Genomic DNA, 12411 nt, shown 5'->3' with positions numbered 1-12411 from the left:
TGGTGGCACTCAAATGAAGGAAAAATGTGTTTTACTCTGCTCCATTGCATATGGATATATTTGCAACAGAGTCTGATGAACAGCAAGGCAAGAATGACCTCCAGATCAAGTTCATCCTCCTAAGAAAATGGAGGAGGAGCAGGCCGATTCGCCTCTACCATAACAAAAATAAGAAAGCTATATTAATGCAACCGGCTGCGTATGGGTGATATTTCCTACAAAGCATGCAGCTTCACACCAAAAGCATTCACATCACCACGGAAGACTGACATCTCACTTCATGTGCTGCTCCACCATACAGTTAAACCTTTTTGTAGGAGAGATGAAGCAGCAATTCTGGTCTTGTATACGAGGCGTCTCTCACATTAGAATACTATGTTTGCAGTGTCTCGTGTAAAAGGGTTTGACTGTAGTATGAAATCACAAGCCCAGAAGCATGCAATAGAAAAAAAAATGCACCTTACTTAATTTACATATCTTTCTTAGTCGTGCTGTGTACATTGTGTTTGTGCTTTGCAACCAAAACTGTGTGCCAGCACAATGCATAATAGAAGTATAGAAAACGATATACTTTGCAGAACACATAAAACTGTGTAATGACTTAAATTTGTGCACTATTAGTTACACTGGGGCGACACTGTGCTACACAGTAGAATTCACCCCCTTATCATAGTTCATAGCATAGAACACACCCACAGTTTTCATTCCACAAGGCATTCTTCGTGATTCTAGCTATATGAAACCAAATCTATGGCTTAAACTTTCACATAATCAGCTGCAATGACAACTGTCATGTAACATTACTACAACCTATGTTATAACAAAACAGGTGGCCCTAAGGCTATAACACACATTTAAACTAAATTTCCAAAATTTCTATACTTACAAACACGTGAAAGACATTAAATATGCAGCTTTAGCAAGAAGCATGCTTGCTTCACCCAGATTTATACTTCAAATATGCCTGCATAAATTGTTTTGTCTTTTTCATGAGAATTCAATTATATTATCAAACACAGCATGAAAATATGCGAAAGCCTATCTAGAAGCATGTTTTTGCTTTTCTTACACACAACCAAGAACGACTGGGACAGTAGGTGAAAAGATTCTGGTGCTAATGACTGACCAGACATTTCAAACAATGTGCTATGCTCCATTTCACCTATCCCATTGTCTGTGCCATTTTACCATAACTGAAAGCCAACTAGCCCAACTTGAAACTCGTGTGCAGATGAAAAGAGCTCCCAAACATGCAACATCCTCCAAATGTAGTGCGCTTGTCGTTGTGCTTTTTCTCTACTGGGCCAACAGTTTCTCTCAATGGGTAGCCATTACCGAAACACACCTATACTAAGATTTCAGCGTATGCAGCTGCAACCAAAAAGCAGGTGCGGGGCTAAAATTGTGCGAAAATTTCAGGAAAACTTTGTATGCTTTTTCTCATTTGACCGTTTCTCACAAACATTCGTGAAGGCACACAATGTGCACTATATACAGTGTAGACCACTTATAACGTAACCACTTATAGCGCAGAACCGGTTACAATGCGGTCTCTTTAGACTCCCTTTACTCTCCCATAAAACCCCATGTATACCCAATACCGCGAATTGTGCAGTCCCCCAAGCTGAAATACCGGTTATAATGCAGTTGCCAGAAAATGACAAAAAGGGTAGCTAGTGCACATCTGAAAGGAGGCGCCCTGGGTGCGCCGTTGGGGCGAGAGAGACAAGGTTGTTACAAAGGAGGGGCGATGCGGAGTGAACAAAGGAAGGCTGGAGAAAACAAAGAGAAAAGAAAAAAATTGGCCCGAATCTACATGCTACACTGTAAATGCCATTGAAAGACGATAGTCTTGCGTCTGGAGAGAGTGAACAAAACGTTTATTTGATGTTCTGCGCAAGAAAATCGGTGAATGGTATTCTGCGGGTGATGCAATAGAGTGCCTTGAGCATGTGGCGGAGGCGAACGAGCGCATCTAGGCACGTTAGACACAAGTGCCATCTGGCAGTTATCTTCGAAAACGAAGGCCTGCAGCCCGCGGAGAAAGATGCGCGCCAGTCTCGGAGTTGATAAGGTGTAGAATGCAAAGCGACGAGCAGGTGCCACCACCGTGACGTCGTAGCAAAGTGTTGGAAACACCCTTTTGAGCATCACATTGCACTGTCAGCGCAGCGCGATTAAACGCTACATTCCTTAGAGTAACTTGTGTGTGCCTCTTCTAGTATAAAGGCAGACATAGAAAACATAGAAGCGTTGTTGTGGCACTTCAGATATGCGCAATAATTGCTTTTTAATTAAAAATCGCACAACTATGAACGCTAAACCTTGAGCAATATTGGTGGGCGCTGCGGATGGGGTTGGCCGTTTGGTGCCGTTTGAGGTATCGTTAGGACAGACAAACAGACAAATGTACTGACAGAGAGACAGACAGACCAAAATTTTTCCGTCGAAGGTCCCCAAGAAAGACTATCGTATTTAAAAAAAGAAGGTGGCTGCCTTGGCGATGGACAAGCCTTTGCCCCGGCACAGAGGTCACTGTCTACTTGCATCTCTAGTGTGGCTCTGGCCGCGTGCTGCTAGACATGGCACGTGACGTGCGATTTCGTCCTTATCAGCTGCGCTTAACAGTCTCCTGTCTGGTAAAGGGTCGTTATCGAGCTTGCTGCAAAGAACGCATTTGCTACCTCGTCTGCTAGTTTAAAACCTTTTACGGCTTTATGACACAAGCTTTCACTTTTGCTACCAGTGTGCTGCCTACGTTATAAGCTTTGCTGGTTTTCGTCGTTGATCTCCCGGCTGTGAAGGCGAACTTCGTATTGCGCACGCTGTTCTTGGTTCAGTGCTTGAGTGTGATCTTTTCAACGCTGGATCTTCATGTCTTGGACAAACTTCCTGCGGCAACATACCGAATGGCACGCTAGGCCTAATCTGCATTCTTGCGTTTCGGTAGCAGTCCCGTGCTATATAACTAGCAGTTTGGTACGGAATCAACTAAACTCTTTGCGGTGGCTTTACTTGACGGGAAGGGATACATAACTATAACGAAAACGAGGGTGGAACGTGTAGCACTCGAATAGTGGCTTGCGATTCGATTGCGATGTCTCAAAATGGTGTGTGCGCCTGTAAAAAAATGATCGGAGTCTTTCAGCGCGTGAAATTTTGGTTGTGACTCGATATAGCTAGTTTCTGTGTAATGGGCATAATCGAGGCAGTCTTAGAAGTACTTGAATTTTCGCAGTGGTGCTTTCACTTGTTAGACCCCCCCCCCTCTTTCTTGTTCATTTCTTACCTTGGTAACGCATGTCTTGGGATGTTATTTTTTCTTAACATTCGGAAACTTAAACGGTTGTAAGCACCACCCATCACATGCTGCGATTCTCGGACACACGAAACTGGATGCTCAACAGGTTTTGCACAAACGCACCTCTTGAAAAAGACTCTTGATTATAGTGCAGTATCGCTAATAGTGCGTATATTCGAGATGTTTTGGTTATAGTGCGGTACCGCTAATAGGGCGGATATTCGAGACTCCCGCGACTTACGTTATAAGTGGTCTATACCATAGCGTACACTATGCACAAATATAATACACATCACTGGGGACCGGTGTTATGCAAAGTGTTGCAAGAAAGGGAGGTGCTATGCAAGCAATTTGTGATGCGACAGCGTGTGCAGGCAATGGCTCAAAAGGATCATAATGACCATGACCAGTGTATGACCATGAAAAGGCATTATTTTGCACTTTAGACAACAAACATTGGAATCTGCTTCATTACAATTTATAAATATTCCAAATGCAGTATAATGTTGAGCAACACAGTAGCGTTAATTGCTAAAAGGAAATGGCTGAGGAATGTGAAGCAACACAACAGCAGTCTCGAAGCACTAGCTGGCACTTGCTGCTACTTCATGTGAAGCATATGTAGTGCTAAGCCTGCGACCAAATAGAAATTGGCGCACGTGTACACACTCTTCGCCATGCTATGTTAGAAAACAAAAGTGCCAATGGCCTTAAAGAGAATGCAACTGTAGCCTACTGCTTACGGAATAAGATTATGTAACATTTTTGCTTAATTTGAGAGCTTTAAAATAAAGCAAGGTGGGAAACTACCTAATATAAAGCGCCTGGTGCATAGGGTTCTAAACAATGGCCTGGATTGAAAGTGACTTCATGAAGCTCCATTACAACAACAGCTATCAGAGTTATCTTGCCATCAGTGTACGATGCAGAATAGCTGAAGTTGAACAGAGTACTCTAAAGCAGCTCTACATAGCAATAGAATTGCAGCAGACTCTTTAATTCAAACTCAAGAGGACCCAGAATTATTTGATGAAAGTGTATGTATAACACAATTCAACATATCAGGAAAAACAAGAACACAGACTGCTAATATTTTTGGTACAGAGAAGCAAAAAGTATCAAACGACAGAATTAAGTTAATACGATCGAATCTCGACAATTCGAACTCGAAGGGGCCCGAAAATTTGTTTGAATTAAAAAGAAGTTCGAATTAATGAAAGCTAAAAGAATAGAGGGCTCACCACGCAGTGGCGCATGTGCGTTGAGCTAACACACGAGAGGGAAGCTTCAGAAGACTTACATTTATTCACAAATCACAGGACATCCGTCATTAACTGAAGTAATCGGTGATCCACGTCTGCACACGTTTGTCTTGCAGTGAATTTTGCACGCAGTTTGTGAAGCATTTTAACTTCGGCTTCAGCGTTCTCCTGGCAGGAGAAGTAACGCGCAGCTAAGTACAGTGCTAACACTCTCTAAAGACGACGACAGCGATGGCAGCTGGAGCGTAGCCAGCACATGAAGAGAAAGAAGGAGCGTCTCAACGCGGGGCGATGAGCAGATCGGCATTGGAGAGAGAATTAATACTCTGTAGCGGGGTTTTTTTTTTTTTGCCCTGTTCGCGAGCAGCGCTGAAAGGACAAGGGTCTCTACGTTACGTGGCAGGGACAGGAAAGGGGAAGCGTGGCACCAGCGCGCCGCAGATCAGCATTAGAGAGAGAGCCAACACTCCGCGACAGCTTTCTTCTTTTTTTCCCTCTCTCTCTTCATGCGCGGCATTGAAAGAAGGTCTCTACGTGGCAAGGACAGAAAAAAGAGAATAGCAACATAGGCACGCCGCAGATAGGCATTTGAGAGAGAGCAAATATTCCGCTGCAGCCTTTTCTTTCCCTTCCTCGCGCGCAGCATTGAGGTGTCGGAGGTGCTGTCGTGGGATTTGGCGTGGTATTGAGAGCATTTTCGAAGAGCGGTATGTTCGAATTAACCGTCGCAAGTGCTTGCGCGTTCGAATTACAGGGCGTTTTCACCAATTGGAATACACATAGCTTTCACAGGACCACAGCGTAAGTTCAAATTAACCGGAAGTTCGAATTAAGCGTGTTTGAATTAATGAGATTCGAGTGTAGTGCAGTTTTAATGTCTTGAAAATAAAGCAGAGCCACAAAAATTAGAAATATGTTTGACTTAACAGACGATTTCATAAAGGAGTTAGAATTACCATGAGTCAACTGCAGTTCTGTAATAACTGTCCAGCAACTATTCTATATCACACTAAACTTAACAATATGAGGATGTACATAAGAAACGGGCCTGAAGTGGAGAGTGACAAGCGGTAGTTTTGTCGTGGAAGACTACAGTCCACCCCTCAGAAGTCAATAACAATGTTTCCTCATAGTCTAGTGACTTTCATACCGTGATACATTCATACCTGGGTCGAACATTACAATGAACTAGATTTCGAGGGGCGTGTGACAGCAACAATTTAAAAAAAGAAAATAAATGACCAGGAAACAGCCACCTACACTTTGGCTATAGTGAATTGGACATACAACACACAGAGAAAAGGGTCACTATATAACTACATTTGTGCTCAGCAAAGATGTGCTTTTTTTTTTCCTTCTTACAAGTGCACTCCTTGCTGATCAATTTAATTTTAACAACATCCCAAATAGTCCCAAGGCCTCAAGAGTCGCACTGCGACCGTCACCTGGATAGCTCTGCTTATAAAAGCACACGCGCAGTGTCTGGCAAGGAAGTGACAGATGTGGTGCATTACAACACACACCAATAATCCACCACTTCCCACAGACCTCCCTCTCGTTCATTAGGATTACCATTCTAATTTGCAGTGAAGCCTACACGCCACTGTGCTTTTAAAACACTGCACAGTGAGCGCGCTTTGGCCAGCCAGGCATGTGCTACAGCACACACAACGAAAGAAATTGAGGCTTTGTTTTTTTTTCAGAAATTTCCGAGTCGATGAGCGGTGAAAAGTCTTGGACATTGACGCGCTGGACAAAACTTAGCATGCTGCACGCCAACAGCCCCTGTCCTTCTCATCAACTTTGACAGCAAGTAGAGGGGCCGGATATCGCCCTTTCCACACAAATGTAAGGCGCCGTCTGACCTCAGAGGTGAATAGCAGCATGGGGCCGCCCTTTTTCTCCTCCCATATCATGACAATTTGGCTGGCTTCCTCTTGATGCCAGGTGAGCAGGCTGGGTTGATGCTGCTCTGATGCCAGGACTTGTCCACTAACACTTGTGTGACTTGCCCCGGAGGGGAATCCAGTGTATCTTTCCTAATGTCCTTGGTGGGTCCAGCAGTTGTCGGAGCAGAACTGTGCCGACTCTTCCAGCTGGTTTAGGAGCCAGGGACCCACAGACGTTGGCACCTGGGGCTGCCCCGCCCAGGACTCACTTCCCTGCACCCGAAAATAAATGTGGATCGAAGCTTGCATTTATCTGCAAAATTACAACTATACCAGTCATTTTCACTGCTGCATCCTGAATAATACGTTGCACTACAGTGCTTAGAATGATATCCTCAATTGCTGAACTTCAAGGTTGCAGTCGGAATTATGACTTCAGGGTGCTGACCCTGACATTTGGAGTTGGCACAAATTGAATATACCCAAGTACAAACAACTGTGATTGAACAAGCTCATACACACAGCTGATAATTTCATTTCATCAGAAATTTTGTTAGGTCGAATGCCCATGTTTCAACAGTAAAAATAACTAGTGCTATATAACTGAACAAATATTACAGAGCAGCATAGGCCACTACACCATGAATCTGCCACTGGTATTTTTTGCACCATTGGTACTGCACTTGAATGCTGCTTTTATAATAAAAATGGACATCACATGTGGCCAGTAAAGATGACCAGTACCTGGCTTTTTCATGCTCTTCTTTGCTTATTGCATGTAGTATCTAGTCACAAATATCTTTTTTTACAAAGTCTACTTAACAATCTTACTTTGTAGTATTTTGTATCATTGGTTTTTTACAATTTTATGTGCAGTTTAGACTTGCGTACATGTTTGTGGCACTCAGGACTAGGAAGTACAGCTTTCCGGATACAATGACAACAAAAATCCAGGATCGAGTGGGACTTGAACTCGGGCACTCTGGTGGCAGTTCCACCACAAAGCCCCACCAGTGCTTGGAACTTCTTCGCAAAAAGACCCTATACAGGCACAATGTCAAGCTGCACATAAAATCACACTGACAGATGTAATGTAGTGTGGAAGATAATCACAATAACCAGCAGTCACACAATGCGAATCGTGCATAATAAGTAGGTGTTTTCAAGCTTACCACAAAGGGCTAAGCAATAATTTATCATTCCTATCAGCCACACAGCCAACGTTAATATGATGCTTAATAGATCTGTAGTGGATACCTCTCTTTGCAGAATGATGAATAATCACTTTATAAGTAATTTCCCTACATTGAAAAAATATAATGATTCAAATAATAATGGACACTTTGCAACTGTACTTGCAGCAGTTGCTCCACGAGTGTTCACAGTTCTTTTAGACAGACTGCTGCTCCAGTTTTTGCTGGGACCCTACGGAGTGTTTTGCACAGGCCTGGCACTGTTCAAAAGTAGAGTTATATAAGCTAAGTATGGAAAATTTTAAAACTTGCTATACTTTCCTGCTATAATTTACTGCTACCGACTTGTTTCTTATACGATACAGACCCTGCTAATGTTTGTATTATTCCAAAATCATTTGATACTACAGTAAAGGTTCATTAATTCTACAAGTATTATTTGAAAAATCTGATAATATAGACATGTTCTTTGGTCTCAGCAAGTATATGTATTGACACCTTGTATCCCAGATGCCATGTTTGTGGCAGTTTTGTTCAAAATTTCACTAAGCAACAAACATGGAAGTCCAAACTATCATTTACGCTTTATTAGAGGCACCATTGGTACTGCACTTGAGTGCTGCTCTCATTATAAAAATGGACATCACATGTAGCCAGTAAATATTACCAGTACCTGGATTTTTCATGCTCTTTTTTGCTTATTGCTTGTATGATCTAGTCATAAATATCTTTTTTTGCAAAGCCTACTTAACAATCCTAGTTCGTAGTACTTTGGTATCATTGGTTCTTTACAATTTTATGTGCAGTTTAGACTTGCACACTTTATGGCACTCAGGACTAGTACAGCTTTCCAGGTACAGTGGAACCCTGATTACACGACTTTTAGGGGACCAGACGAAACCATCGTATAATCAGGGCGTCATATAATAATAAAAAATAAATTTGTCGGCAATGACACTCAGCCTTGCCAAAAAAAAGATCAGTACAGACCGCCTGAGTAAGCCCACGTACCGACCTTGTGCCTTGGCAAGGAAGGTGGAATTTTTCTTGGCAGTGGCAGCCAATGGCAGCATTACTTAGTTGTAGGAGGTGTGAGCGAATCTTTATTCTCAGCTTTTAAATAATCAATTGAACATGCATATTTCTACCCATAAACAGTCGGAAAGTTTCCTGCTTGTGAAAATGAAAACGAAACCGCGTTGCCAACAGCCTCCCGTCAGAAGACTCGGACACAGTGTCACCGCTATTACATAATGGCGACGAACCACGAATGCCTTCGTGCATGACTGAGCTGTGCCATGTTGTAATTTGTAAGCTTGTGAAGAGCAAGCAATGATTTCCTGCTGTAATCATAAAGATTGACATCAAGTGAAAGTAATTTTGCACGGTGAAAGCAGCTGCCATTGTGTGTGCGCAAGCCTGTGACTGCGAGTGCCACAGAGGCAGGATATCAGCTGTATGTTGCCCAGAAAAAGATTCCATAAATCGAAAACATGAAAATATCAGCTTTTTGGTGGGCTGAAGCCACTCTGCGTGAATAGAGCTTGACTAGGTAACGAGTTTGGATACATATGCACTCGATCGGTGTGTATGTAGAAGTGCATCAACTTCCAGGAGAGTAAATTTTCCACTCTAAGAAGACTTACTTTTCTAATGGTCAACCTAAGGGAATGCACTCGTGAATACTTGGATAACGTTTGATTCGAATAAAACTGTTTTTTTTTCCTTTCAAACGGAACATAGAAGTCATCATAATATGTTGGGTCAGTCTCAAACTAATTCGTCATAAAATGCAGGTCGACGCAAAACCGGGGGACGTATAACTGAAGTTCCACAGAATTCTAAAAAGTGTGCTGTGGTTAGCAGTGTGACGTAGTTCGACTCCTTTTTAAAATAAATTTATCACAAAATAACTTTTAATTATGAGGGCAAGACTTCAAAAACTAGCTAATCCAAAACACTCTCTTTCAAAATGAATATCCAAGTCGAAGCAAAGATGAAAATTTGGAAGACTCAGAGACGGCCATGCATGAATAGTGAATTACATCTAGTCTGATGAACAAAGAAAAACAATGACACTAGGTGAAGAAGGATCCCAACAAAATAAAAACATGAGAGGAAAGTAAGAAATACAATACAAAAGAAATCAACTGTTTTCAAAATTTTCATGCTTCATGAAATTTTTAAAGAGTTCAGAGCATGGTTGCAAAATTGTCAACTACACATTCCTGGTTGCAACCAATGTGGCAGTAATGAAATTCTCATAAAATATACAAGTATTGGCCTAAGCTTTTTCCTAAGCATTACTTTGAACAAAACTGCCTGGAAATATATTTTCCGAATGCATTCACTGTGTATACTGTATGTGGGAAAAAAAAAAAAAAGAGTCAACTTGGATGCTCAGAGGCATCCAAATTGCCCTTTTGCATGCACAAAGCGCTGATAATGTGCAATGCAAAAGGGCAAAGAGTTCGTGAGAATGGCCACGGACCTTCACTTCCGTTTTCACTTCGTTCAATGGGCGTGCAATGACACAAAACGCATGCATGTTTGAAGCTTCTGAAGATGAAGAGCTTCATGCTGGCATACAACTCACTTCTTACGTTGTGATAGACAAGTGATCAGTTGCCGGTAATTTTTTGCAATGAAAAAAAATATCACGTGGCTTGGTGATGCCATTGCTGGCGGTAGGTAATAAGGCATTGTTCAGAGCAGATTTCTGCTTAGACATGAGAGCCTTGAGTCACCGACACATTGAGAATGATATCAATATCACACATTGAATGTGATATTGAGCCGCGCTTACATTATGAACAAGTCACCAATGACAAAACTTGTGGCTGAGACACATTTCTAATTCGAAATGAGTCGCAAAGGACAAAAATTGCGGGCTTTACACAGCTATAATGCAAAATGAGTACAAGATTTTGTCCCCTAGAATATATGAGGATTGTGAGCCGCACTCGCATTATGAACAAGTCACCAATGACGAAGCTTGTGGCCGTGACACAACTTTAATGCAAATTGAGTTATTTATGTATTGTCTAAGAATACATGAGGGCCGTTAGCCGCGCTTGCATTGTGAAAGAGTTGCTAAGGACAAAATGAGTACAAGATTTTTTTGCATTATGAAGTGACCAATGACAAGACTTGTGGCCGTGACACATTTCTAATGCAAAATGAGTACAAGATTTACGTATTCCCCGAACTATACATTCATATAATACACACTTGTTTACCGTTTTCTTGATACTTTCAATAATGTGGCATTCAGTTTTGTTTTGGTCCCATGAAGTCGAAGCTTTTATGAGGGCAAGTCAAAAACAGACCTCCATAGTGAAGCGAATTGAACATCAAATTGATAGTAGCAAACATTCCTCATTTGGATTGAACGACCTTACTGCAGCAAATACTTATGGGGAAACAAAAAATTGCTGTGCACACAAAGAGCATTTGCAGCAAGAACTGGGCTGCTTGGCTCCTCATTCTACCACAATGGGCAGTGCCACTCTACAAGAGACAGTGCTACGATTTCTGGAAAAGTTGATGCCATTGTCCCAACTGCTGCCTACCTTTGTAGGAGGCGTGACGAGTGCCGGTGGAGTGGCCGGCAGGGCTCCCGCAGGGGGGGTGAAAGGGCGTGTCCCGTTGAAAGGGTACAGCAGTGGAGGAGGAGGATCGGCCAAAGCTCCATAGGCCAGGTCACTAGGGAGGAGGGCAAAACCTGTCGTGGGAGAAATGACAACACGCACAGTCCGGCCAATTGCATTTGTAATAAATAACAATGATGGCTAGTCCCATTTTTGAGCATGTGCATCATCCATGTCTCATTTAGGAGTGCTATAAAAAGCAGGGTGATTCGACATAAGATCGGACAAAGCATGGCTGGTCAACCTCTTAAATTTCTTTCAAAATCTTACATACTGTCACCTGATGAGTGGAAAGAAGAGATCCACAATTGGTTTTGCCCAAAATTTTTTTTTCAAAGCACAGTAAATCAATAATGACGAAAAGGTGATTGCCACACTTATCTGCTCTGCTTTTTTCTTGAATTTGGTGATGAATTACACAAAATATAATAAATCTACGTACCTCAAACTTATTTACATAAATATAGACGTAATTGCACTTACGTTCAATTGTATTTTAGTGTAGATTTTTCTATAAAAATTGTCAAACTTGACATAAAAAACATTTTTTTGCCTAGTTTGCAGGCCTTTCTTTAAAAAAATGCCTATGAAAGATTGGTAAAAGTTCCGGATTACTTTTTCAGCATACTTATTTAAAAACTGTCAAAGCTTATATTATATTATATTTATCGAAAAGTGGTATATTATACCACTTTTCAATAAAAAGATATATTTGCACCAACTTTAAGAAAAGAGCATGCAGGAAAAATTTCTCACGACGATTTAAAAAAACAATTTTTGATATATTTTAATACTTTCCCCGCTTATTCTCCTGCACATCAGCTTTCACAATCAATAAAAACGTGTTGCATTATATGGTTTCACTTGCAGTTATGGCACATCAAAAAATGCCCTTGAGCATGGGATACGCAGCAGCAGTAGATCGGACTACCTGCTCACCAAGTATAAAATGCAGGCCTATACTTCAGTTTCATGAAAGGCAAGCAGCACAGAAATAGTTGTCTACTGCACCGAGGACACTAATTTCGAAATGATTTGGTCACAGGAGTGGTCATGAGTGTGGGATTACCGAGCAAGCAAGCGTGCACAGTCCATGTTGCGGTGTGAAGAGGGCCC

General features: G+C 41.8%; 1 protein-coding gene across 23 annotated transcripts in view; it reads right to left on the bottom strand.

Annotated features, from left to right (window-relative positions):
* Positions 1 to 568: 568 nt before the first annotated feature.
* Positions 569 to 12411, bottom strand: part of LOC119160958 (uncharacterized) — a 156035-nt gene continuing 144192 nt past the window's right edge. For all 23 annotated transcript variants that reach the window (XM_075880215.1, XM_075880222.1, XM_075880223.1 and 20 more), the window contains 2 exons: positions 11218 to 11369; positions 569 to 6725 (listed from right to left, as the gene is read on the bottom strand). In XM_075880215.1, the coding sequence (XP_075736330.1) occupies positions 6603 to 6725; positions 11218 to 11369 (275 nt within the window). In that variant the 3' untranslated portion in view covers positions 569 to 6602. The remainder of the gene's footprint in view (positions 6726 to 11217; positions 11370 to 12411) is intronic.

The sequence above is a fragment of the Rhipicephalus microplus genome, chromosome X, assembly GCF_043290135.1.
Source record: "Rhipicephalus microplus isolate Deutch F79 chromosome X, USDA_Rmic, whole genome shotgun sequence".
NCBI lineage: Eukaryota > Metazoa > Arthropoda > Arachnida > Ixodida > Ixodidae > Rhipicephalus > Rhipicephalus microplus.
Note: the sequence above shows the minus strand (reverse complement) of the source record. Positions and strands in the feature narration are given on the sequence as shown.